The following is a 25,746-nucleotide window of genomic DNA, read 5'->3' as shown; positions in this document are numbered from 1 at the left end:
ATGGAGCGAGATATTGTGCCGGGTTAATGCAATGTCCTCATGTGCGAGGATGAATCCCATTCAATTCAAGGTGGTGCATATGACGTGGGCCATGTTGAGGGTTTTTTTCCATGGGGTGGAGGATGGCTGTGAGAAATATGGGCCGGGTCTGGCAAACCATGAGCTAGATTCGCCACCCCACCGCAGTTCTGTTTTACCCCGCCAGCGGGATGCTTCATCATGCCGGCCGGTCAATGGGGTTTCCCATTGTGGGGCAGCCCCTTGCCGTTGTGAAACCCCCGGGTTGCCAGCAAAACGGAGCACCCCGCCAGTGGAGAATCCAGCCCCATATGTTCTAGGGGTATATGAAACTGGAGGACTTGTGGGAAGCGGGGTTCAAGGCTCTGTTGGAGATAACGAGCTACTTTGTAGCCCATTCATGGTGATTTTTGGAGTTGCCGGGACTGCAGGCGGGGAAGGGGCCCGATATGGTGGCATTCACCTCCCTGAATGCCCGGTGAAGGGTTTTACTAAATTGGAGGTTGGCAACACCACTGGGGTGGATGCATAGGAGGGGGGGGGGAGACTGGCACAAATTTCTAAGCCTGGCGAAGGTCAAATTCGCTCCGAGAGAGTCGGAGGAAGGGTTCTGTGTGGGGTAGCATCCATTCCTATCCATGTTCAAGGATTTGTTTGTCGCCCGGTGGGCAGGGTGGGGGGGGGGGGGGGGGGGGATGCAGGGGGTTTAAGGGGAAAAAATTACTATGTGTAATGATTATATATGTCGGTGGTTTTTGTAACCCAATTTTGTTTGAGTTTGGAATAAAATATATTTTTTAAATGAGTTAACCAGATTGTGAACCAGATTGTTTTTTCCGCCAAAGATGTTAAATTATTAAATTATTTTTTTATCAACAATAGTGCTTCTCTGCAAGATACATGGAATTTAATTTTATCTCATCTCAGAATGGTTTTGGATGTCTTCCCATGGTGAATAATGGGTGAGTTGGAATAGAGGGCTTCGGGCAAAGTGTGGTGGATTGGGCACCAATTTGGCATAGAGGCTTTAAAGGCCTGTGGGGATAAGTGAGGGGCATGAAGTGCCATTGAGCTGGCATAGGCCTCTAAAGGGCCATGTGGAGTGGGTAGAGGGGCAGAGGATGGCACAGAGAATTGGAGGGGCTTCGGATTGTGGGTGCATCAGGTCGCATGAGTCGGACTGGATGGAGCAAGGCTGTGTGCAGAGGGGGGAGGGACCGTTTTTGGTTTTACCGTTCTTTTGTTGCTGGGATGAAGGTAGGTCCAGAGCACCGAGGGCGGTTTCGGGTGTAGCGGGGAGGGGGGGGGGGGGGGGGGGGTTGGTGCTTTTTGGCAACTTGAGAACTCTTTCTTTCAGAGGAAACGGGCACGACTCCTGCCTGTTAACGCCTGCTCCTGAGGGATGAAGATCCAAGCGCCCGGGACACTTTCCCCGTCCCCGGGAGTTCCCCTCTCCCAGTCAGATCATCTCCTTCTCGGGCAACTTCTCAGAACGGCATCGGCAATTAAGCTGGGCAATCACGGAGCAAACCACCTTCCCCGTGAGCTTCAGGACCCAAACAGCGGGGTCAAATTGGGGTTAGAAACTCACAGGGTGGGGGAGACAGTCGCCCGGGAGTCCACCCCCGCACCACAGCTCAGTTAAGGATGCTGCCAAGGCCCTCAACGTTGGAGGGGCAGTAGGAGCCCGCCCAGCACGCAAGCGCATTTTAAGGTAAGGCCTGAGGGAGGAGACCCCAGAATGGAGAGGCCCTCTTTCCAACGGTCAAAACTTCAAAACGCCCTTGGCAGCCAGGCCAGGGAACATGCCCCCCAGGGTGGGCTGCAGCTGAGAGGGAGGCTAGGCCCCCAAGGCCCATCGAGAACACTGCCCTGGACCATCTCCCTCCAGGTCTTTTTTTTTAGGACAACTGGGAAATTCCGGTCTTCACCCCAGCGACAATCCTCACTTGGCTTTTAAAGTGCCCCAGTAGGCCCCACCGACTGATGGGCGTGTGGGCAGCACACCCAGCCATCCCACCATTCCGCCAGGAAAATGACCCAGAGGCGGGGATATGCCAACGCTAGCCAGCCGCACTGACATTACACCCCACCGGGGCCTAAACATTTAGCTGGAAGAAACCATGTGAGGTGGCGCCACCACCTCATGGAGAGGAAAGTGAGGTTGGAGAAATTAAGGTAGAGCCACGTCTCTTTTTGCTCTGAATGCTGCCTGGTTTTAAAGGGCCTTGTTTCACCCAGAGCCTCATCCTTAGGGCAGTGGTAAATCAATCATAGTCTCTGACAAGTGCAGCACACAATTGTAAATACTTGACTGAGTTTCTCCCATTTCCATCACACAAGATTTGCAGGTGTTCAAAATAACCTCCACCCGGCCTGGACACATCTTGTTGCCATGGTGATCTATTCTCTGAGGTGTGGTGTTTTGCAATGTATCCTTTCAAAGGCCCTTTCAGATTTAGTACCAGGCTTTAATTACTGTGACGCATTTTCGGTCCGTGCTCCAATGGTAAACAAATTTATCTCTGAATTTCAAAGTTAAACAAATTACACTAGTATGTTACACAGCTGTGAAAGAAACATTACAAAAAACAATGATGATGCAAGGTGACAGTTCACTCCACTAGTCCAGTAGTTTGGGTATTTTCCAGAGGATGATAGGGTTTGATTTAGTTCATACAGAGGATTTGGTTTGTCATCCAGATCTGGTTATTGTTAGGGCAGCACAGTGGCATAGTGCTGCCTCACAGCACCAGGGGTCTGTGTTTGATTCTGACTATCTGTGTGGTGTTTGCACATTCTCCCCGTGTCTGCGTGGGTTTCCTGTGGGTGCTCCGGTTTCCTCTCAGAGTCCAAGGATGTGCAGATGTGCAGCTTGAATGAATTGGCCTACTTTTATTTTTGGTGGCGGGGGGGGGGGGGGGGGGGGGGGAGGGGGGGGGTCAACCAAATATAAGAAAGGATTATGGATTTGTTGAAACACCTTCTCTAAACGTCAAATGTGTTCTTCTTCAGTCATGGACCAGATGATTATGTCATCGACGTACACCCTTACACCATCGATACCCTCAGTCATCTGCTCCATTATCCTTTGGAAAATCTCTGAAACAGATATTATCCCAAAAGGCATGTGGTTAAAGCAGAAGCGTCCAAATGGAGTATTGAAAGTGCACAATAATTTGCTCGAGACGTCAAACTGCATCTGCCAGAATCCCTGCGAAGCGTTGAGTTTTGTGAAGATACGACCATTCGCCATCTCACATGTGATTTCTTCACGCTTAGGGATGGGTTAATGTTCCCTATGAATATTTTTGTATAAATCCTTTGGATCTATGCAGATTCGAAGATCTCCAGATTTTTTTTTAATACATACTAGAGAGCTGACCCAGTCAGCCGCCTGCGTAACTCGAGAGATGATTCCTCGTGATTGTAGTGGTCAAGTTCTAGTTTCAACCTCTCTCGCAAAGGAACAGGAACCCTCCTTGGTGGATGAATTACAGGTTTTGCATCTTTTTTTAGTAAGATCTTGTACTGGTACGGTAAAGTGCCCATACCTTTAAATACATCAGGGTACTGTTGTAGGAGATGTGCAGGTTAGGTGGATTAGCCACGCTAAATTTCCCCATAGTGTCCAAAGGTTAGGTGAGCTTGCTGTGTTTTAGGGTTAGGGTGGAGGTGTGGGCTTAGGTAGGGAGCTCTTTCAGGGGCCGGTGTAGACTCGATGGGCCGAATGGCCTCCTTCTGCACGTTAAATTCTATGTGTAATGTTCTTTGATTGGGCTGATGTGGACTCTCGATATTGCCGTGTGAACAAAGAGCATTAGACTTTGTTTTATAAACAAAGTTATTGCTAACACTACACTAACTAATCGCTAAAATATCCTAAAATGTGAATACAGTTCAAAATAGTTGTCTAACATTAACTTACACTAAGATACTACAGAGCTACTCTAATATGCGACTGCTATCAACTCCTAACAAACACCTTCTGAAGGAACACATGGCGCATTCAGGTCTGCATGCTCGTCCCACCTGCAGGTCGGATGCTAGAACTACAACAGTAAAACATAACTTAGAATACACATGCAGATGATGATAATCTATTCACATTATATACAGATGATAGTCTACCTTTCATCACACAATGTCTACGTATAAATGGAAAATACCATTAAAGATAAATGGTACAGTGATAACTGTCAAGCTCGATAATGTGATGCACAACCCCAGACCATTAGGTGGCAGTGTAAACCCACCATGTGATCCTGTAGTTGGGAGTTGGGACTAGGTCACGCTGGAGGATAGACGTATCTTGCAGTAGGTCTACCATAGTTGATTGGTGTAAGTAGTTTATTATTTTATTTATCCTAGTTATCTTATGCAGTTGTTCTATAATAAATTATTTAAACTAGATGTTCTGTAGTTCATCATTCACTTCGACCAGTCTACAGAACATGCATCTACTACTGGCATCAAACTAACAGGTCTGTAATTCTGTTCTCTATCTCCCTCCCTCGTTAAATAGTGAGGTTACATTTGCTGCTTTCCAATCTGCAGAAACCTTTCTAGAATCCATAGAATTTTAAAAGATAATCACCAATGCATCCATTATCTCTTAGCTACCTCTTTCAACACACTGGGGTGTAGCTCTCTGTCCAGGGGATTTATTGACCTTCAATTCAATTAACATTTTGAGGGAAATCCCTTTATTAGTACTAATTATTTTTGATTCCTCATTTTCACTAGTCCGTTGTTTCCCTAGTATTTATGGGAGATTTTCCGTACATTCCTCTTTGAAGACTGTCAGAAAGTAATGGTTTAGCAATTTCTCTATTTTCCATTATAAATTCTCCTGTCTCCACTTGTAATGGACCCTTATTTGTTGTGGCTAATCTTTCCTTTTCACAGCCCTAAATAAGCTTTTACAGTCCACCTTTATGTCACTCATTGGCTTGTATCTATATTTTCTCTTCCCTTTCTTTATCAGTTTCTTCAATCTCCTTTGCTGGATTCTAAATTGCTCCACACCCTCAGGGGGTGGCAACCCCCTGGCAACCTTTTAAGCCAGTGGTTCTGAATGTTTAACTTAGTTTCATAACCACAGTTGATTCACCTTTCCTGTTAGGTTTCTGTGTCCTAGAGGAATGTATATTTGCTGCAAACCATGTAATATTTCTTCAAATATGAGTCAATTAAAAAAAAATATATTTTATTGAAGCATTTGTAAATTTTACAATTTAACATATTGACATTTCTAAAACAACCGCGCGGATCGACGCGTAAACAAAAAACCCTCAAATAACAACAAATAATGAACCCCGTACCCCACTTCTCCCGGCCTGTTCCCAATTACGTATACTAAGTTCCCTGTCCTTATTTAACATTACCATGCCTCCTGTTTTCCTGCCCCCTTACTGCTGACGTTCAGTTTTTGTTCAAGAAATCCATGAACGGCTGTCAACTCCGGGCAAAACCTTGTATTGATCCTCTCAGAGCGAACTTGATTTTCTTCAGACTGAGAAACCCTACCATATCGCTGGCCCACACTCCTGATTTCAGGAGCTCCGAGTCCCACCATCTCAGCAAGATCCGTCTCCGGGCCACCAGGGTGGAGAAGGCCAGGATATCGGCCTCCCTCCTCCCTTTGTCTCGGATCCTCCAACACCCCAAATATTGCTAATTCTGGACTCGGAGTTACCCTACCTTCCAGGACTTCTGACATAACATCTGCAGCTCCCTGCCAAAATTCCCTCAGTTTCGGACATGCCCAAAACATATGAACATGGTTGGTTCCGCCCACGACTCCTCCCCCTAGTGCAGCTGTATAAGTACCCGTGTCCAGAGTCAGCCTGGGTCACTACGAGTTCATCAACAGGTAACAGGCTGGCTCTGAAGTAAGTCGATTAAAGCCTGGATTCACATCGGAAACATGTGTTTGGTGAATTGATGGTTCCATCACGCAGTGTACTTGTGATCGCTTGCGCGGATGGGGAGCTGGTGGTAGGCGGACCCGAGGTCCACCGTGGAGAAGACCTTATACTGTGCGATCCTGTTGACCAGGTCGGATATACCGGGGAGAGGGTACCCGTCCAGCTGCGTAAACCTGTTGATGGTCTGACTGTAGTCTATGACCATCCTATTCTTCTCCCCGGTCTTAACCACCAGAACGTGTGCTCGCCAGGGGCTGTTACTAGCCTCGATGACCCCTTCCTTCATAAGCCGTTGGACCTCAGACCTGATGAAGGTTCGGTCCTGGGCACTGTACCGTCGGCTCCTGGTGGCGACAGGTTTGCAATCCGGGGTGAGGTTGGCAAACCAGGACGGGTGATCAACCTTGTGGACCTGAGGTCCACCGTGGAGAAGACCTTATACTGTGCGATCCTGTTGACCAGGTCGGATATACCGGGGAGAGGGTACCCGTCCAGCTGTGTAAACCTGTTGATGGTCTGACTGTAGTCTATGACCATCCTATTCTTCTCCCCGGTCTTAACCACCAGAACTTGTGCTCGCCGGGGCTGTTACTAGCCTCGATGACCCCTTCCTTCATAAGCCGTTGGACCTCGGACCTGATGAAGGTTCGGTCCTGGGCACTGTACCGTCGGCTCCTGGTGGCGACAGGTTTGCAATCCGGGGTGAGGTTTGCAAACCAGGACGGGTGATCAACCTTGTGGATCGCGAGGCTGCAGACAGTGAGGGGAGGCATAGGGCCACCGAATTTAAATGTTAGGCTCTGGAGGTTACACTGGATGTCTAACCCCAGGAGTGCAACCGCGCAGAGGTAGAGGAGGACGTAGAACCTGTAGTTCTTGAACTCCCTCCCCTGGACCGTGAGGTCCGCTATACAATACCCTGTGATCTCAACCGAATGGGAGCCAGAGGCCAGGGCGATTTTTTGCTTCACGGGATAGACGGGGAGCGCGCAGCATCTTAACGTGGTAGGGTTACTCTCCGTGCTCCCGGAGTCCAGCAGGCAGTTCGTCTCGTGCCTGTTGAGCAGGATCCTCGTTGTTGCCGTAGAGAGGGTGCGGGGTCGGGACTGGTCCAGAGTGACTGAAGCGAGTCGTGGCAGATTGTCGGAGTCTTCATCGGGCAGTGCGTAGTCACCCGCGGGGTCCTCGGAGCTGACCCAAGATGGCAGCCCCCATTGGTCGCACATGGTGGGGGGCGGACGAAATGGCGGCCCCTGTCCCCTGCACGTGGCATCGGAGGCACAAAATGGCGGCGCCCGGGGGTCGCATGTGGCGTTGGAGGCGTAAAACGGCTGCGCCCAGAGGTCGCACGTGGCGTTAGGGGATGGGGACAGTGAGGTCCGCGGCCGCACGGGGCTGCTGGAGAGGGAGAAGGGGGAGTCCTGCGTTCGCTGCCCGGGACCGCAGCGACCGCCTTGGCCTGGCTGACGCCACAAAGTGGCCTTTCTTCCTGCAGCCCTTGCAGGTTGCAGATCGGGCTGGGCAATGTTGTCGGGGGTGTTTCGCCTGGCCTCAAAAATAGCAGCGGGGCCCCGCGGGTTTTTCGGGGTGTCCTGTGGTGCAGGCCTGGGGGGAGTCCGAGTCCGTGGGGAGAGAGACGCTGAATTCCAAGCTGCCCAGGGTGCCGCCGCGCGGTCGGGGGCGTATGAGCAGGCATTTCTGTTCGCGACATCTAGGGAGGTAGCGAGGGACCGTGCCTCCATGAGGCTCAAGGTTTCTCTTTCTAATAGTCTCTGGCGGATCTGTGGGGACTGCATGCCTGCAACAAAGGCGTCTCGAATGAGGAGTTCAGTGTGCTCATTAGCAGACACTTGTGTGCAGCCAGGTAGACGGGAAGTGTTACACTGGGTAGGAGTCATGAATGATATGCCAACGGCGTTAACTGTAGGTGCGTTCTGGAACGCATTGACGCTGTTGTCGAGATGACTGAGGATTGCGATTTGGCGTGAGATCAACGCTGGCCAGGATTTTGGCGTCAGAATCGATTCTCCGCCCAGACAGTTTTCCCGCTTCCAGTGTCAGCCGACAGAATCCCGCCCGTAACTTTTCTAGTTTATCATGGATGTTGGGTCCGTCCCTTTGACTGTTTCTTACGCATTGGACTGTTACTACGCTGTCCTTCTGAAATATCCCTTTTAATATTTGCCAATGCATCTCTATTAACCTATCCCTTAACCAAATTTGTCAATTCACTTAAGCTCAGATTGATGCAATCAGCGCCGCCACAATTTGAAGGTGGTTTGTGAAGGGGCTCTTGTGAAGTGACAGTTAAACCCGAAACACTTCCTCAGTGTTTCCCTCCCTACCCCCTCCTCTAACCAAAAAAAAAACAACCGTGGTTGTCGGGAAGTTTATCTCGTTAAAAACTTACCTTGAAGGGTGACATCACAGCAAAGCAGTGACCTGATTGGCTGGAAAGGAAAGTGCTCCAATTAGCAGTTGCTGGGAGAAATTTAACTCTTTGTGTGTTGGTGAGTATTGTGATTGGTAGGTAAAATCTTTATTCATTTCACTTATTAATTATTTGATACAATACTTGTAATCAGTTAAGGTAAAGGGTAAAAATGGCAGGAGATCCCTGACCCGTGTTATGCTCCTCATGCGCAATGTGGGAGTTCAGGGACGCGGCCGATGCCCCTGACTTCTTCATGTGCGGGAAGTGTGTCCAGCTGCAGCTCCTGTTAGACCGCATGACGGCTCTGGAGCTGCGAATTGACTCACTTTGGAGCATCCGCGATGCTGAGGAGGTCGTGGATAGCACGTTCAGTGAGTTGGTCACACCGCAGATTAGGATTGGTGACGGAGACAGGGAATGGGTGACCAAATGGCAGAGAAAGAGCAGGAAGGCAGTGCAGGTGTCCCCTGCGGTCATCTCCCTCCAAAACAGGTATACCATTTTGGATACTGTTGGGGGAGATGACTCATCAGGGGAAGGCAGTAGTAGCCAGGCACCGTGGCTGGCTCTGCTGCACAGAAGGGCGGTAAAAAGACTGGCAGGGCTATAGTCATAGGGGATTCAATTGTAAGGGGAGTAGACAGGCGTTTCTGTGGTTGAAAACGAGACTCCCGAAGGGTATGTTGCCTCCCGGGTGCTCGGGTCAGGGATGTCTCCGATCGGCTGCAGGACATACTGAAGGGGAGGATGAACAGCCAGTTGTCGTGGTGCATATAGGCACCAATGAGATAGGTAAAAAAAAGGATGAGGTCCTACAATCAGAATTTAGGGAGTTAGAAGATAAGTTAAAAAGTAGGACCTCAAAGGTAGTAATCTCAGGATTGCTACCAGTGCCACGGGACAGTCAGAGTAGAAATTCAAGAATAGTCAGAATGAATACGTGGCTTGAGAGATGGTGCAGGAGGGAGGGGTTCAGATTTTTGGGACATTGGAACCGGTTCGGGGGGCAGTGGGACCATTACAAACCGGATGGTCTACACCTGGGCAGGACTGGAACCAATGTCCTTGGGGGTGCTTTTACTAACACTGTTGGGTAGGTTTTAAACTAAGGGTAGCAGGGATAATCCAGGGAATTATAGACCTCTGAGCTTGACGTCAGTGGTAGGCAAACTGTTGGAGAAGATACTGAGGGAAAGGATCTATACACATCTGGAAGAAAATAGACTTATCAGTGATAGGCAGCATGGTTTTGTGCAGGGAAGGTCATGTCTTACAAACCTAATAGAATTCTTTGAGGAAGTGACAAAGTTAATTGATGAGGGAAGGGCTGTAGATGTCGTATACATGGACTTTAGTAAGGCGTTTGATAAGGTTTCCCATGGCAGGTTAATGGAAAAAGTGAAGTCGTATGGGGTTCAGGGTGTACTAGCTAGATGGATAAAGAACTGGCTGTGCAACAAGAGACAGAGAGTAGTGGTGGAAGGGAGTGTCTCAAAATGGTGAAGGGTGACTAGTGGTGTTCCACAGGGATCCGTGCTCAGACCACTGATGTTTGTGATCTACATAAATGGCCTGGAGGAAGGTATAGGTGGTCTGATTAGCAAGTTTGCAGATGATACTAAGATTGGTGGAGTTGCAGATAGTGAGGAGGACTGTCAGAGAATACAACAAAATATTATGGGGGGGGGGGTTTGCTTCAGCGAGGGCTGGGACTGGAAGGGGGTGGCGAGAGGGTGTTCCAGGGTCTATCTGGCAGGTCGGGTCTGCGCATGGCCGACACTATGTTGTACGGCGCAACCACTGCAGGTCGTCACCATGCGCATGCGTGGTCACAGACCCGACAATTCTCTGGCTGTTTTTATCGGGAAGGCTGTGCGTTCTATGTGGCACGGCTGCTAGCCCCTCACTGGTCGGAGGATCGGTGATGGGGACTCGCCCAGTTTTCCCACAGATCCTCCGGACATAGCCCCAAAATCGGAGAATCCAGTTCTTAGTTTCCAGAATGAAGAATCCAGCCCAACTTTTGTTTAAGAGGATTAAAGGCGGGATTCTCATCATTTTTCTTAGCGGAACTGACACTTTGCCATTTTCTGTGATGATTTCCCCACTGATAAGTAGGGACATTCTACCCTCCACCACAGGAATTACAGATCACCACCTCCACCCACGGCACACATGCATGAAGGTGACCCAGCCTCAGTCATGACCACCCCAGCACCCCATCAAACTCCCCTGATCAGAGTCCCCCAGCAGAAACCTCCATCAGACCCCCCGATCAGAGATGCACATAGCCCCCTCGAGAATCTATGAGCATCTGTGCCAGAGAACGGTGACTTCTGGATCTCACACCAGCTGCACTCTATCCCATGGAGGAGCCGAAGGGAGTGCCAGGGGATGTCCAGCCATCTGACACCCCTCCTCCTTGGTAAGTGACACATCTACAGTGCCGAACACCAAGGAGGGTAGCTCTGCACACTGCTGCCCGAAAGTACACCAGGACCCTCAGGGTTCAGGCCCCACAGAGGAGCCCACCAAAGTCATCACAGGCAACAGGATGTAGAAGGCAATAGACCATCTCAACCTCACCTGTGGATACTGGGGAAACTTCTGTACATAGTGTGAGTATTAGGAAGAATAAGAAACTGTAGGCACCCAGCAGCATGGTGAACAGAGGCACTAGTTAAGATAAGTCACCACTATAAAAAAGCACATGTCAATAAACATTACTTTGTTCACCAGTAGATCCTGCACGTTGTCATTTTATGGGGCCATGCTCCTTGAACCTCCGCACACACTCGGCATTTCATCCCTGTGAGAATTGTAGCCTCATGACTCCCAGATTAATGACTCAGTGAAGATGTGCTGCTGCTGGCAGCCAACGCCTCCCCCCCTCACACGCGCACACAGATTCAATGCTCAGACCTCTCATTGCACTCTTCTCCATTGATGAGGATGCCACAGGCTGACAAAGTTTAGAAAGGCTGACCCACCCCGGAGGCTAGTTGGAGAAAAATAACAGAATTCTTGATCTCAAAGGGCCTGCCGCAGTAGAGAGCTCATCTCACATTTCTAAACTCCATGAAAAGCCCATTCATTGGCAGGACAGTTTCAGCTCTCTGTCAGGCACATGTCAGGCATATCGCTCAGGATGAGAGAAGTATCGCACCATCTGTGGTGGTATGAATATGAGCACTGCCATTGGTGCAGAGCATTGGTTTCCCATTGGCTCTGGCTGGTCATGTGCCTCTCGTCCGATTAGCTGGGACTAGTCATGTGACTGCTCACCAATTGGTCGAGAGGCAAGTAGACCCCGCATCCGAGGCGGGGTATAAGTACCTAGAGTTCCCGGCGGTCGGCCTTTCTCTGTAGTTGATCACCGGGCTAACAACTAGCTGATTAAAGCCACAGTTTAGATCTTCATCGTGTCTCGAGTCCAATTGATGGTACATCACCATCCTCAATACAAGTCATTATCATTCTCCTGCATGGTCTGACCTCAGGCTTCAGCGCCCTGCCCATGGAACTGGAGACCATCACGGAAACTTAGCATTAGCACCACACTATGAAGAGATAATGGGCTTAATTCTCCAATTCTGGGGCAATGTCCCCACGCTGGCGTGGAAATGGTGGGAAAACTGGCGCAAAACGGCCACCGATCCTCCGTTTTGCTGAGGGCAGACAGGAAGGCAGCATAGAGCACCCAGCCCTAGCTGCCGATATGTCCTTGAGAATTGCCGGGTCAGTGGCTGTGCATGTGCACGGCGGCGGCCTGCAGCGGCCGCTATGTACTTCGTGGCGGAGGCTGCTCACGGACCCGGCCCATGAAAAAGACCCCCCTTCAGCCAGCTCGCACACCACGGAGCACCCCACCACAGTGCCCCCAACCCCGAATAATGTCCTTCCCCTGTCCGTCGATTGGCGCTCACCTGACTGTGGCGGCGCTGAACTGAGTCCGCAGCCGCCAAGCTGAGTTCTGGAGGGGTGAGACCATGAGAGACCTACGCCGTCGGGAACTCGGCTGGTCAGGGCAGAGTATCCGGCGGCGGGCCTCAGGCAATGGCCTAAGGCCGTTAATATGTGATATCGCGAATGCGCCGCCGCCCCCCATTCTGTTGGGAATTTGGATTCTCCAGCCTGTCGCCGAAAGCGATTTCGGTGTCGTTGACCGGAGAATCCAGCTTGTGCTGTTAGGTGAATTGGACATTCTGAATTCTCCCTCAGTGCACCCGAACAGGTGCCGGAATGTGCCGACCAGGGGCTTTTCACAGTAACTTCATTGCAGTGTTAATGTTAGCCTACTTGTGACAATAAAGATTATTATTATTATATTATGTCGGTTCCAAATGCTTGGTTCTTATCCAGAGACTATTCTGTGCTCTCAATACCCCAGGGTAGATTTACCAGGATGTTGCCTGGGGTGAAGCATTTTAGCTATGAAAGGAAGCTGGATCAGCTTGGGTTGTTTTCTTTTCAGCTGCAGTCGGTTTAGGATTTTCCGGACCCGGGTGATTAATTTTACTGGTCTATTTCAGGCTAAGCCACTGGAGGAGGGAAAACTATCTTCCTGCAAGTCACAGAATCAGCTCACACTTAGGCGGAGATAACTAATCTAATGCCTTATACAGTTAAACAGATTTCAGTTACCTCTTAATGGGAGAAGTTCGAATACACTACTCATAACTAAACCGTCTACCTGTGTGGGGTGGAACATAGGGTGTCCTTGTACGCGGATGATTTGTTATACATTTCAGAGCCGGACTCCTCGTTGGGGACAAAATGGGTTGCTTCAAAAATTTGGAGTGTTCACAGGGTATAAGCTGAATTTGGGGAAAAGTGAGTATTTTGTAGTTTCCTCTCCTTCGGTGGGGGCTGGGGTGTGGCAGTGTCTCACTTTAGGATCTGAGGGTACAGGTTCCCTGGAATTGGGCAGGTCTTCAGCAGTTGAATTTCTCAAGCTTGGTGGAGAGGGTGAAGGCTGATTTGTTGAGGTGAGATAATCATCCACTGTCGTTGGCGGGTCGGGTACAGGCAGTGAAGATGAACATTTTACCGCAATTTTGTTTTTGTTTCAGTGCCTGCTTGTCTTTTTGCCTCAGATGTGTTTAAAGGGGTGGACAGGTTGATCTCTTTGTTTGTATAGGCGGGGAAGGTGGCCAGGATAAGGAAGGTGGTGCTGCAGAGGGGAAGGATATATTTAAACATGGAAAATCCTAATGTATCTTGTATCTATTCCTCATACATTTCTCAGAAGTTTAATAGGAACATACTTACAAAGTCATGAGGATCTTTGTTTGACAAAACAGGCTGGAAGAGAACAGCTTGACTCTCCACGCCGGAGGGAGAGAGTGCTGATCCTGTGAATCTATCTGTTGCCTATTCAAATTTTCCCTGCTCTTGTGAATAGCCTGTTTTGTGTCTTACCTTCATAACTGAGCGATTTCTGAGAATTAAACGGCCACGTTTGTGGTTTATCGACAGTCTGTGATCAATGCTTTTGATATTAGTTTGCATGTCAGACATTAAAATATACATAGTTGGACAGGAAGCTATTGTGCAAATGGTTCTCCATTTTGTTCATTTCTTGTGTGTTAAGATTTTGAATATATAGTTGGTTAGATACTCACTATTACAAGTGGCTCTAGCATCTTATGTGTCAAAAGTTAAATAGTGAGACAGAAAGTCGCAGAATTAGTTCTATTCGTTATCTCTGGTATAGCTGTCTTCGCTCCGGCTTATAGTTTCAAGTAGTTTCCTGAACCCATGCTGCGTTTGCCCAATGGGACAATTTCTATCCAGATGTCTCACTATTTCTTCCTTGCTGATAGATTCAAGCATTTTCCCCATTAAAGAAGTTAAGCTAACTGGCCTATAGTTACCCGCCTTTTGTCTACCTCCTTTTTTAAACAGTGGCATCCATGTGCTGTTTTCCAATCTGCCGGAACAGCCCTAGAGTCCAGCAAATTTTGGTAAATTGCAACGAGAGCATTTGCTATTTCCCCGGCCATCTCTTTTAGTATCCTGGGATGCATTCCATCAGGGCCAGGAGACTTGTATACCTTTAGCCCCATTAGTTTGCCCTACACTACCTCCTTAGTGACAATTGTTTTGAGATCCTTACCTGCCATAGCCTCCTTGCAATCATCAATTATTGGCATGTTATTTGTGTCTTCCACTGTGAAGTCCGACACAAAATACCTGTTCAATGCCTCAGCCATTTCCTCATTTCCCATTATTAAATCCCACTTCTCATCCTCTAATGGACCAATGTTTGCCGTAGCCACTCTTTTATATTTCATATATTTGTAGAAACTTTTGCTATCTGTTTTTATATTCTGAGCTAGTTTACTCTCAACCTATCTTACTTTTCTTTGGAGCTTTTTTCGTGGTTATCTGTTGACCATTAAAAATTTCCCTATCCTCTAGTTTCCCACTAATCTTTGCCACTGTAAGCATTTTCTTTCAATTTAATACCCTCCTTTATTTCCTTAGATATCCATGGCTGATTAGCCCTTTTGCTACAGTCCTTCCTTTTCACTGGTATATATTTTTGCACTGTGAAAATTTGCTTTAAAAGTCCTCCACTGTTCCTCAATTGCCCCACCATAAAGTCATTGCTGCCAGTATACCTTCGCCAACTCCTCCCTTATCCCATTGTAGTCCCCTTTGTTTAAGCACAAGATACTCGAATTGGATTTTACCTTCTCACCCTCCATCAGTATTTCAAAATCAACCATACTGTGATCGCTCCTTCCGAGAGGATCCCTCACTATGAGATCATGAATTATTCCTGTCTCATTACACAGGATTAGATCTAGGATAGCTTGCTTTCTCATAGGTTCCACTACATACTGTTCAAGGAAACTGTTGCTGATACATTCTATGAACTCCTCCTCCAGCCTGCCTTGACTGACCTGGTTTGACAAATCAACATGTAGACTAAAATCCCCCATAATAATTGCTGTGCCATTTTTAAATGCATTAGTTATTTCTTTGTTTATTACCTGCCTCACCGTAATGTTATTATTTGGTAGCCTCTAGACTGCACCTATCAGTTACCTTTCTCCTTACTATTCTAATTTCCACCCAAATGGATTCAACGTTTTTCTCTATAGAACCTACTTCATCTCTCACTACTGCCGTGATATCATCTTTAAATATCAGAGCTAAACCACCTCCCTTACCTTCCTGTCTCTCCTTCCGAATAGTCTGATACCCTTATATTTAACTCCCAATCATGACCATTCTGCAACAATGGGCTGGAATCTCCATTTGCCAATGTCAAAATTGTGAAACGCGATTGGGCAGAGAATAGCTTCCGACGCCGAAATTGCGGTAGACGCCGGTTTAATGTCAAATGGGGATGTTCTGGCATCCCCTAAATGGCGTATCATTAGCGGACCTGATACTCTGGGGCCTCCGCGATTCACTGCCTCCAATGGGCCGAGTTTCCGATGGCGTGGTTCACTTATGGTTATAAAAATCATGAACCTGAGCGAGAGAGAGAGGAGGTAGGAAATGGCATGGAGTGAATGCGGGCTGTTGGCCCGGACACCGGTTGCTCGGGCTGCGGCGGGGAGGGGGTGTGCCCAGCCTAGGCTGGGGGAGGGGAGGGGGAGTGAGGGGAGGGGACAGGCCAAGCAGTCAGGGTGTCAGGGTGCCCCCCCACGGGACTGGAGTGGTGCCAGGCACCGACCGCCTTTACAGTGGCCATCTTGCTGACCACCTACCTCGGCCCCTGGTTCTACACAGTGACACTGGGCCATCCCCGCACACCAGCCCCCACCACATAGCATTCCCCACCCTGCCCCCGAACAGCCCATCCAATCGGCAGCCACCCACTGGGGGACCACCCCGGGCCACACCCAGGGCAGCCCCCAGTGAGGGCAGTGCCAGCCAATGGTGCCAATGGCAGCAGGGACGGGCACCAGGATCGTGGGCACCAACGGGGCCGGGTGGAGGATGTGGGAGGTGGGGGGACATGCGTGGGTAGGGCCCCGCAGTCAGGGTGCCCCCCCACAGAACTGGAGTGGTGCCCAGGCCCCGACCGCCATTACGGTGGCCATCCTGCTGACCACCCACCTCGGCCCCTGGTTCTACACAGTGACACCGGCTCATCCCCGCACACCAGCCCCCACTACAATGCGTTCCCCACCCTGCCCCCGAACAGCCCATCCAATCGGAAGCCACCCACCGGGGGACCACCCATGGCCACACCCACGGCAGCTCCCAGTGAGGGCAGTGCCAGCAAATGGTGCCAAGTGCAGCATAGAACATAGAACATTACAGCGCAGTACAGGCCCTTCGGCCCTCGATGTTGCGCCGACCTGTGAAACCCCTCTAAAGCCCATCTACACTATTCCCTTATCGTCCATATGCCTATCCAATGACCATTTGAATGCGTTTAGTGTTGGCGAGTCCACTACTGTTGCAGGCAGGGCATTCCATGCCCTTACTACTCTCTGAGTAAAGAACCTACCTCTGACATCTGTCCTATATCTATCTCCCCTCAATTTAAAGCTATGTCCCCTCGTGCTAGACATCACCATCCGAGGAAAAAGTCTCTCACTGTCCACCCTACCTAATCCTCTGATCATCTTGTATGCCTCAATTAAGTCACCTCTTAACCTTCTTCTCTCTAATGACAACAGCCACAAGTCCCTCAGCCTTTCCTCATAAGATCTTCCCTCCATACCAGGCAACATCCTTGTAAATCTCCTCTGCATCCTTTCCAATGCTTCCACATCCTTCCTATAATGCGGCGACCAGAACTGCATGCAATACTCCAAATGCGGCCGCACCAGAGTTTTGTACAACTGCAACATGACCTCATGGCTCCGAAACTCAATTCCTCTACCAATATAAGCTAACACACCATACACCTTCCTAACAACCCTCTCAACCTGGGTAGCAACTTTCAGGGATCTATGTACATGGACACCGAGATCTCTCTGTTCATTCACACTAACAAGAATCTTACCATTAGCCCAGTACTCTGTCTTCCTGTTATTCCTTCCAAAATGACTCACCTCACACTTTTCTGCATTAAACTCCATTTGCCACCTGTCAGCCCAGCTCTGCAGCTTATCTATGTCCCTCTGTAACTTGTAACATCCTTCTGCACTGTCCACAACTCCACCAACTTCAGTGTCATCTGCAAATTTACTCACCCATCCTTCTACGCCCTCCTCCAGGTAATTTATAAAAATGACAAAAAGCAGTGGCCCCAAAACAGATCCTTGTGGTACACCACTAGTAAATAGACACCAGTCAGAGCATTTCCCATCAACTACCACCCTTTGTCAATTTCTGATCCAAACTGCTCAATCCCCCTGAATCCCATGCCTCCGTATTTTCTGCAATAGCCTACCATAGGGAATCTAATCAAATGCTTTACTGAAATTCATATACACCACATTAACTGCTTTACCTTCATCCACCTGTTTGGTCACCTTCTCAAAGAACTCAATAAGGTTTGTGAGGCACGACCTACCCTTCACAAAACCATGTTGACTATCTCCAATCAAATTATTCCTTTCCAGATGATTATATATCCTATCTCTTATAAACCTTTCCAAGACTTTGCCCACAACAGAAGTAAAGCTCACTGGTCTATAGTTACCGGGGTTGTCTCTACTCCTCTTCTTGAACAAGGGGACAACATTTGCTATCCTCCAGTCTTCTGGCACTATTCCAGAAGACAAAGATGACTTAAAGATCAAAGCCAAAGACTAAGTTTCCACCCTAGCTCCCTGAATTCCTGCCTTACATCCCTATCCCTTTTCCTACCTATGTCGTTGGTACCTATGTGGGCTGCTCCCCCTCCCCTTTAAGGATCCCGAAAATACAATCTGAGCAGGGATGGGCACCAGGATCGTGGGCACTGACGGGGTCTGGGGGGTGGGGGGACATGTGTGGGTGGGGCCCCACAGTGCCAACCAGGCCACCATGTAGCCCATGGTACCTGGATGGGCACAGGAGTTTGTGCCAGTCTAACATGTTGGCCTTTCACTCCCTGGAGAGAATGGCTTTCGGACACCAACCCACGATGGTGGCCGCTGTGGTGATGGCCGCTGCTTTGCAAGATGCTCTGAGGCAGCGTGAACAGAGGCCGCTCAGAGAGGAGCAGAGTCTGCAGCAAAGGAGCGGGTTGCAGAGCGGCAGGTGGCAGATACACAATCTGGAGAGCTGGCCGCCCAATAGGCCAAGGAGGAGGAAGAGGTGCCAAGGAGGCACCACATGAGGCCTCACGTGTGTCGTTAGAGGACCTGCCGGACCGGGCATGCAGATGGAGACTGCGAATGAGCAGAGAGTCAGTGCGACACATATACCAGGTGATGGCACACCTGGCACTGCAGGGGTATGGGGGAGGATACCCGCTTCTGGTGACCCACTGCCATTGCCAGGATGCCCCGGGTCCAGAGGGTGATGAACGAGATGCATGTCGCCCTACAGCCACCTGCGGATAACCGGCCGCAGTACAGAAAAAGGAAGGGCTACCACTCCATGAACATACAGCTGGTGTACGAAGATTATGATAATATTACCGAGGCAGGTTTCAGCGGTGTTAACAGGTGATTATTGTGAACAGTTATACACTGTATGTACCCTAGCCCCTATAACTAAACTTTACCCTGCACGCGTGCCAACTGAATTGAGTCTAACTTTCTGGCCTTACGGGCCCTAACACTGTGCCTAGGTGATTCCCCAGATGGTACAGCAGGAGGCCTGCTGCAACACGTGCCCTGTGACAAAAGTCCCCGCTGGTGCAGATCTCCAGGGATGACCCGGCCTGGATGGGCCCAGCTGCTGCTCGGGCATCCGGAGTGGCGTGGTGCCACCCTGTTCTGCACCCTGCCCAGCAAATGCACCAGGGACAGGAGTGGCGGGGTTGTCCGAGGTGCTGTGCTGTTCCAGCACCTCCCCTGCGGGGATCACCGGCATGGGCCTCAGCGCCTCCTCCTCCCTGCAGTGCCCATGGACCCCGGGTTCTCCATGAAACGTGGGTGAGAGTGGAGCCACCCCCTGAGGCCCCCTCTCCACCTGGCACTGCCAGTCCTGGAGGCCCTCTCTGGTCTTGACCAGGGTCTGTGCGTTTTTGGTTATGGAGCATAGGAAATGGACCATCTCCGTCTGGGACTGTGCCACCACCGAGGATCCGTGCCACATCAACCAGTGAGTGAGACACGTCCCTCTGAGGAGTGCCGCTGCAATGTCCAGGTGCCTTTGGCAAATGGAAGCCTGTGAGAGGGCAGCCCTATCCTGGGCCTGGGCTTCGGCCCCTGCCTGCACAGATTGCCCCAGGCCTTGAACACTCTGACCAATATCCGGGACCGCTGCCTCCATTTCCTCCACCGCGGATGCCACCCGTGCGGTGTTGGCCTGAGTGGCATGCATGACCGGCACCACTCCCTGCTCCTGCAGGTGGATATACTCCTCCACCTATGCCTGCATGTGCTGGAAGCCACCATCATCCCCTCCTGGCTGTGCCCCTGGCTCTCAGACTGCATCTCCACTGAGATGCACCAGGGACAGGAGTGGGGACTGGATGTCTGGGCAGCAGCTGGTTCCTGGGGTTGGCCTGCCCTCCGACCGCCCGGTCCCTCGGCTGCTCCCACCTCCACCTGCTGTACCAGATGCGATGTGTGGTGCACACCAGATCGTGTCCCAGGAGCCTCTTCACTAATGTGCCCAACTGTTTGATAGTCTCTGAGATGGCGGAGGGTGTTGGAGACAGCTGTGATGGAAAGTCTGTGTCCTCCTCCGACCTGAACTCCGGGGTTTCCTCGGGCAGGGGGCTGGTGTTCAAGTTGCTCTCCCCGTCAGTGCTCTGCCGTCTGAGGGGCACTGGCTCAAGCATTGGCTGGGGGTGGGGGTCCCCGGATGGACCGGCCCCAGCTCCTGCAGGTTCTGTAAATCACGAGATGGCATGTATGGTTAGAGAGTGATACGGGGGGCGTTGGGGTGGGGGGAGGGATGAAGCTAGTGAAGAGTGGGGTGTGAGGGGCGTGTGTGGAGGGGGGGGGGGGTGGTGTCCACACATGTGTCATGGGGATCTGCAACTCAGCAGGGTCTCACTTGCTCGACTGGCACTGATGAGGAGCCGCAGATCTGGTGGCTCCCGGCAGTTTTGCATGGCCTTCTACGGAAGCAGGGGGGGGTCAAACACAAACGACACTGTTAGATGTTCCGACGCATGCAGTCCAGGGGTTAGGTGGATGATGGCATCAGTGGCCCGGGCACCTGACCATTGCAGCTGGCATGGGTGCTGGCATGTGGGGCAGGGTGGGGATTCAGCCATCCCTGGGGAGGGGGGGGGGGCGGCGTGGGTTACATGTGGGTTTGCGGGGAGGGGGGTTGGTGCGGGGACGCAGTGCTGCCTACTCACCTTGGCTGCCCTGAGGTTGTGCAGTTTCTTCCTGCACTGGATGCCAGTCCGGATGATATTACCCACAGCTCTGCCATCAGGCACGGCGATCGGCGGCGCGTGGTGGTCTTCCTCCCGGGCCAGGGTACAGGGTCATCTGCCTCTCCTTCACGGCATCCAGGAGGGTGTCCAGCTCAACGTCCCTGAACCGTGATGCTGCTCTCCTTCCAGCTTTCTACATTCTTGTTGGCTGGGACGCTGTGTGGCGGGAAGTATCGTTGAAGTGCAGCTGCGGTGTATGAGTCTCATGTGCGCCAATGACAGACTTGACGATTCCGGCGGCATGTTGTTTGGAAACTATTGAGTTAGTGTCCCAGTACCCCCCCCCCCCCCCACACACATCCCCGCAACCCACATTCCACTCCCCCCAACAACCAACAACCCCCCTCACCTCCCTCATCATGTAGTGATGGTGCTAGCCCATTTAGAGTTGCTGAATCGGTGCACCTGTTGCGGCATTTTTGCTGTCGTAAAACACCACTGTGTCCATGCTGGCGTTAACACTTAGTCTCAAAATCGGAGAATCCAGCCCCATGTCTCTGAATTGGCCATTAAATCATACTCATTCGCGATGATTTGTGCTGTCAACTCATTTACCTTATTTCGAATGCGACAAGCATTCAAATAAAGTGCCCTTATGCTAGGTTTTAACCTTTTTTGTGAATCTTAACACCCCCATTAATGACACCTCCTCAGTTCTTCTTCCCTTTAACATTTTTCACAATTTTCCCTGTAGACAACCCTCTTTACCCTTTCTGCTAGAATACTGGTCCCAGATCCTTATAAGTGTATTTATTCTAATTTAAATTCTGCGGTTAGAGTGGTATTCATCACATCCTCCTTTTTATAGACCTAAATTCTTTTAAATTACTCAGTTGTTCTTACACCTGTCTGCTCGCCTCCACTAACATTGACTTCTTCCTTCCCTACTAAAGAAGAGCCTTTAGTCAGAAGGAGTATGTATGGTGCATTCGTTCAGTGGACTGAAGTCCAAGTAGACTACATCAAATGCATTTCCCTCACCTACACACCTGGTCACCTTTTCAAAAATGTCAGTCAAGTTGGTCAGACATGACCTCCCCTTAACACAACTGTGCTGACTGTTCTTGATAAATTCCTGCTACTCCAAACGTACATTAATTCTGTCTCTCAGAATTGCTCCCCATAATTTTACCATCACTGAGGTTAGACTGACTGGCCTGTAGTTTCCTGGTTTATCCCTTCCTCCCTTCTTGAATAATGGTACTACATTGGCTATCTACCAGTCCTTTGGAACCTGTCCTGTGGCCAGAGAAGAATTGAGAATTATTGCCAGTTCTCTTGCTAGTTCCTCCATTGCCTTACTCAACTGTCTCGGGTACATTTTGTCTGGCCCTGGAGATTTGTCTATTTTTAAGCCTGCCAGACCACTCAGAACTTCCTGAGTGCGATTCTTCGACTTCATGCCGGGTCTGAAAATAGCCAGGGGGGCACGAATCATGCGACGCCGCCCTGACGCCGGTCCGCCGATTCTCCAATGGCGTCGGCGCAGTCAACGCTGCGCCAGTTGGGGGCCGCTCAATGCGACCCCCCCGGCGATTCTCTGCATTTGATGGACCGAATGCCCACCGAGTTTGGCCGAGTACTGCTGGCGCTGTTCGCGTATGGTCCTACCCGACGAGGCCTCGGTGTTCATGCTGCGGGGGCCATCCTGGCGTGGGGGAGGGGTAACCGACTGCAGGGGGGGGCCTCCACGGTGGCCAGGCCCGAGATGGGGGCCTACCGATCGGCGGGCAGGCTTTTCACTGGGGGGGGGGGGGGGGGGGGTGCTATGTTCCTCCGCGCTGGGCCCCTGAAGGGCTCCGCCATGTTGCCCGGAGGCCAGCAGGGAGAAGGCAACCCACGCGCATGTGTGAACTCGGCGCATGCGCGAACTTGCACCGGCCGTGCTGGCGCCCGTATCGGCAGCTGGAGCTGCGTGAAGCGCTCCTGTACCGTGCTGGCTCCCTGTGCAGTGCAGGATCACTGCTCTTAGGGGCCAGACGACGCAGTCGTAAAATGCTCTGTCATTTACGACGGCGTCAATACTTAGCCCCAGGATCAGAGAATCCTGCCCCCTCTCTTTCTAGGTTAACCTCTTTAATTTTATTACAGTACTTCTCCCTGATTTCTGTACTAACACTGTCCCTCCCACGAGTGAACACTGACACAAAGTATTCATTTAGAACACTACCTACATCCTCCAGCTCCAAGTACAAATTGCCACTGCTGTCCTGAATAGACCCTACTCTTTCCTTAGTTATCCTTTTGCTCTAAGTGTACTTGTAAAATAATTTAGAATGCTCCTTTGTTTTACTTGCCAGCATCCTTTCATGCCCCCTTTTGATTCTCCCCTTCCAATTTTTAACTTCCCTCTTCCACATGCTATACACCTCTAACGCTTCTGCTGTTTTGAGCCCTTAATATCTGCCATAGGCCTCCCTTTTTCTCCTGATCCAAAGCTGGATATCCCTCAATATCTAGGGTCCACTGGATTTGTTGGACCCAACCTTTTTCTTGATTAGAACATGTTGGCCCTGTACTCTCCTTATTTCTTTATTGAATGTGCCCACTAAAGCACTCTCTCCTGCACCAATTCTCCAGCCACTGTTGTTTTGTCACAGATTTACCTGAAAGTGTCCGCCCCCAGTCCACTCTGATCAAATCATATCTGAACTTATTAAAATTGGTCTTCTCTCAGTTTAGAACTTTGATCTCAAGCTCATCCTTGTCCTTTTTCATCACAATCGTGAAGCTAACAGAGTTATGATTACTGTCTGCAGGGCAGCACGGTGGCGCAGTGGTTAGCATTGCTGGCACACGGCGCCGAGGTCCCAGGTTTGATTCCGGCTCTGGGTCACTGTCCGTGTGGAGTTTGCACCTTCTCCCGTTTGCGTGGGTTTCATCCCCACAACCCAAAGATGTGCCACGCTAAATTGCCCCTTAATTCGAAAAAATGAATTCAGTACTCTAAATTTTTTTTTTAAATGATTACTGTCTGCAAAATGCTCCACTATTGATACTCCAACCACTTGCCCAGCTTCCTTACCGAAAATTAAATCCAGGACTCTTGTAGATCCTTCTACGTCCTGGCTGAAAGAGTTCTCCTGGATGCATTTTAAGAATTCCACTCCCTCTAAACCTTTCACACTATTGATGTGACCATCAATTTACTCGAGACATGATAGGAAGTAAACTGTGGCTTTAATAGACTTACAACTGAGCCTGCCTGCGACCAGAAGAACTGAGGGCAGACTTACAAGGCTGCAGCACTTTATACTTCCGGTAGTGGGAGGGGCCATAGGCGGAGCCGAGGGAGGAGCCCTGTACATGCTCCTCATCTCCCCCTATGGGCAGAGCCGCACAACGGATCACAGACAGAGCCCACAAGGACACAATGCTATACAGTGTGAACGCAATACTATACAGTGTGAATTACATGATGTACATTCACCACATTCACCCCCTGTAAAAAAATCAAGTCCGGCGGGGATGACGGGTCTACAGGTTGAGTCGGTCCGGTGGCCGAGTCATCCTTTGGGATTGGCGGAGAACTGGGGTTGCAGCCTCTTCGAGTAGCTGGGTGGTGACGGGCAGTGTGGATCTGACGGTGGACTCCAGGGGTGGTTCGGTCCAAGCTTTGTTCCTGACCGATGCGATGGGAGAAGGGGGGCGCAGAAAACCTGTAGGCGTGGGGTTGCAGGGCGTGGGGGGTCGGGTGGGGTGTAGTGTGAGGGGTACCTCGGCGGTGGTGGTGGTAGTGGTGGATCCTGCAGGCACCAGGTCCCGGAGGGAAACAATGTGCTGACGGCCGTCGGGGTGTTCAATAAAGGCGTAGTGTGGGTTTGAGTGTAGCAGTAGTACCCTTTCTACTAGTAGGTCCGTTTTATGTGTCCGGATGTGCTTCCGGAGGAGAACCGGGCCCGGTTTCCTCAACCAAGATGGGAGCGAAGCCCCCGTGTAAGTGCCCCTAGGGAAAACAAATAATCGTTTGTGAGGGGTCTGGTTAGTGGCAGTGCACAGGAGGGACCTAATTGCATGGAGCACGTCGGGGAGGACCTCCTGCCAGTCCAGTGGGAAGTCGGGAGATTCCTGGACCGTAGGGTCAGTAGGACGGTCTTCCAGACTGTCGCGTTCTCCCTCTCCACCTGCCCGTTCCCCCTGGGGTTATAGCTGGTAGTCCTGCTCGAGACGATGCCCTTGTCGAGCTCATGAAGGACGAACCCCTGTCGCTGTGCACGTAGCTGGGGAAGCCGAACAGGGTGAAGACACTGTGCAGGGCTCTGATGACTGTATGGGAGGTCATATCGGGGCATGGGATAGCAAAGGGAGAATTCATCTATGACGTTGAGGAAGTACACATTTTGATTGGTCGAGGGGAGTGGCCCTTTGAAATCGATCCTCAGGCGTTCAAAGGGCGGGGAAGCTTTTACCAGGTGGGCTTTGTCTGGTCTATAGAAGTGCGGTTTGCACTCCGCGCAGATCGGGCAATCCATGGCGATGGCTTTTACCTCCTCGGTGGAGAAAGGCAGATTTTGGGTTTTGACGTAGTGGGCGAGCCGGGTGACCACCGGGTGGCAGAGGTCATTGTGGATAGCCTTTAATCGGTCGTCTTGCGTGCTGGCGGGGCAGGGCATCTGGGGGCTCGTTGAGCTTCCGTGGCCGATATATGATGTCATTATTATAGGTGGAGAGTTCAATCCTCCACCTCAAGATTTTATTGTTTTTTATTTTGCCCCTTTGTGAGCTGTCGAACATGAAGGCAACCGATCTTTGGTCGGTGATGAGGGTAAACCTCCTACCTGCGAGGTAGTGCCTCCAGTGCCGTACGGCTTCCACAATGGCTTGAGCTTCTTTTTCGACTGAGGAGTGTCGAAGTTCTGAAGTGGAGAGGGTTCGGGAGAAGAAAGCTACTGGTCTCC

At 50.5% G+C, this 25,746-nt stretch overlaps 1 protein-coding gene across 3 annotated transcripts in view; it reads left to right on the top strand.

Moving 5' to 3' along the window:
• Positions 1-1,237: 1,237 nt before the first annotated feature.
• The window catches only part of LOC119967261 (4-galactosyl-N-acetylglucosaminide 3-alpha-L-fucosyltransferase 9-like), a 98,751-nt gene continuing 74,242 nt past the window's right edge, over positions 1,238-25,746 (top strand). The window contains exon 1 of one of the 3 annotated variants that reach the window (XM_038799555.1): positions 1,238-1,275. In XM_038799555.1, coding sequence (XP_038655483.1) covers positions 1,270-1,275 — 6 coding nt within the window. In that variant the 5' untranslated portion in view covers positions 1,238-1,269. Of the gene's footprint in view, positions 1,276-1,389; positions 1,733-4,302; positions 4,503-25,746 lie in introns of those variants that run through there. The other 2 variants (XM_038799557.1, XM_038799558.1) reach the window with 2 other exon arrangements.

The sequence above is a fragment of the Scyliorhinus canicula genome, chromosome 6 (genome assembly GCF_902713615.1).
Source record: "Scyliorhinus canicula chromosome 6, sScyCan1.1, whole genome shotgun sequence".
NCBI classification, from domain to species: domain Eukaryota; kingdom Metazoa; phylum Chordata; class Chondrichthyes; order Carcharhiniformes; family Scyliorhinidae; genus Scyliorhinus; species Scyliorhinus canicula.
Note: the sequence above shows the minus strand (reverse complement) of the source record. Positions and strands in the feature narration are given on the sequence as shown.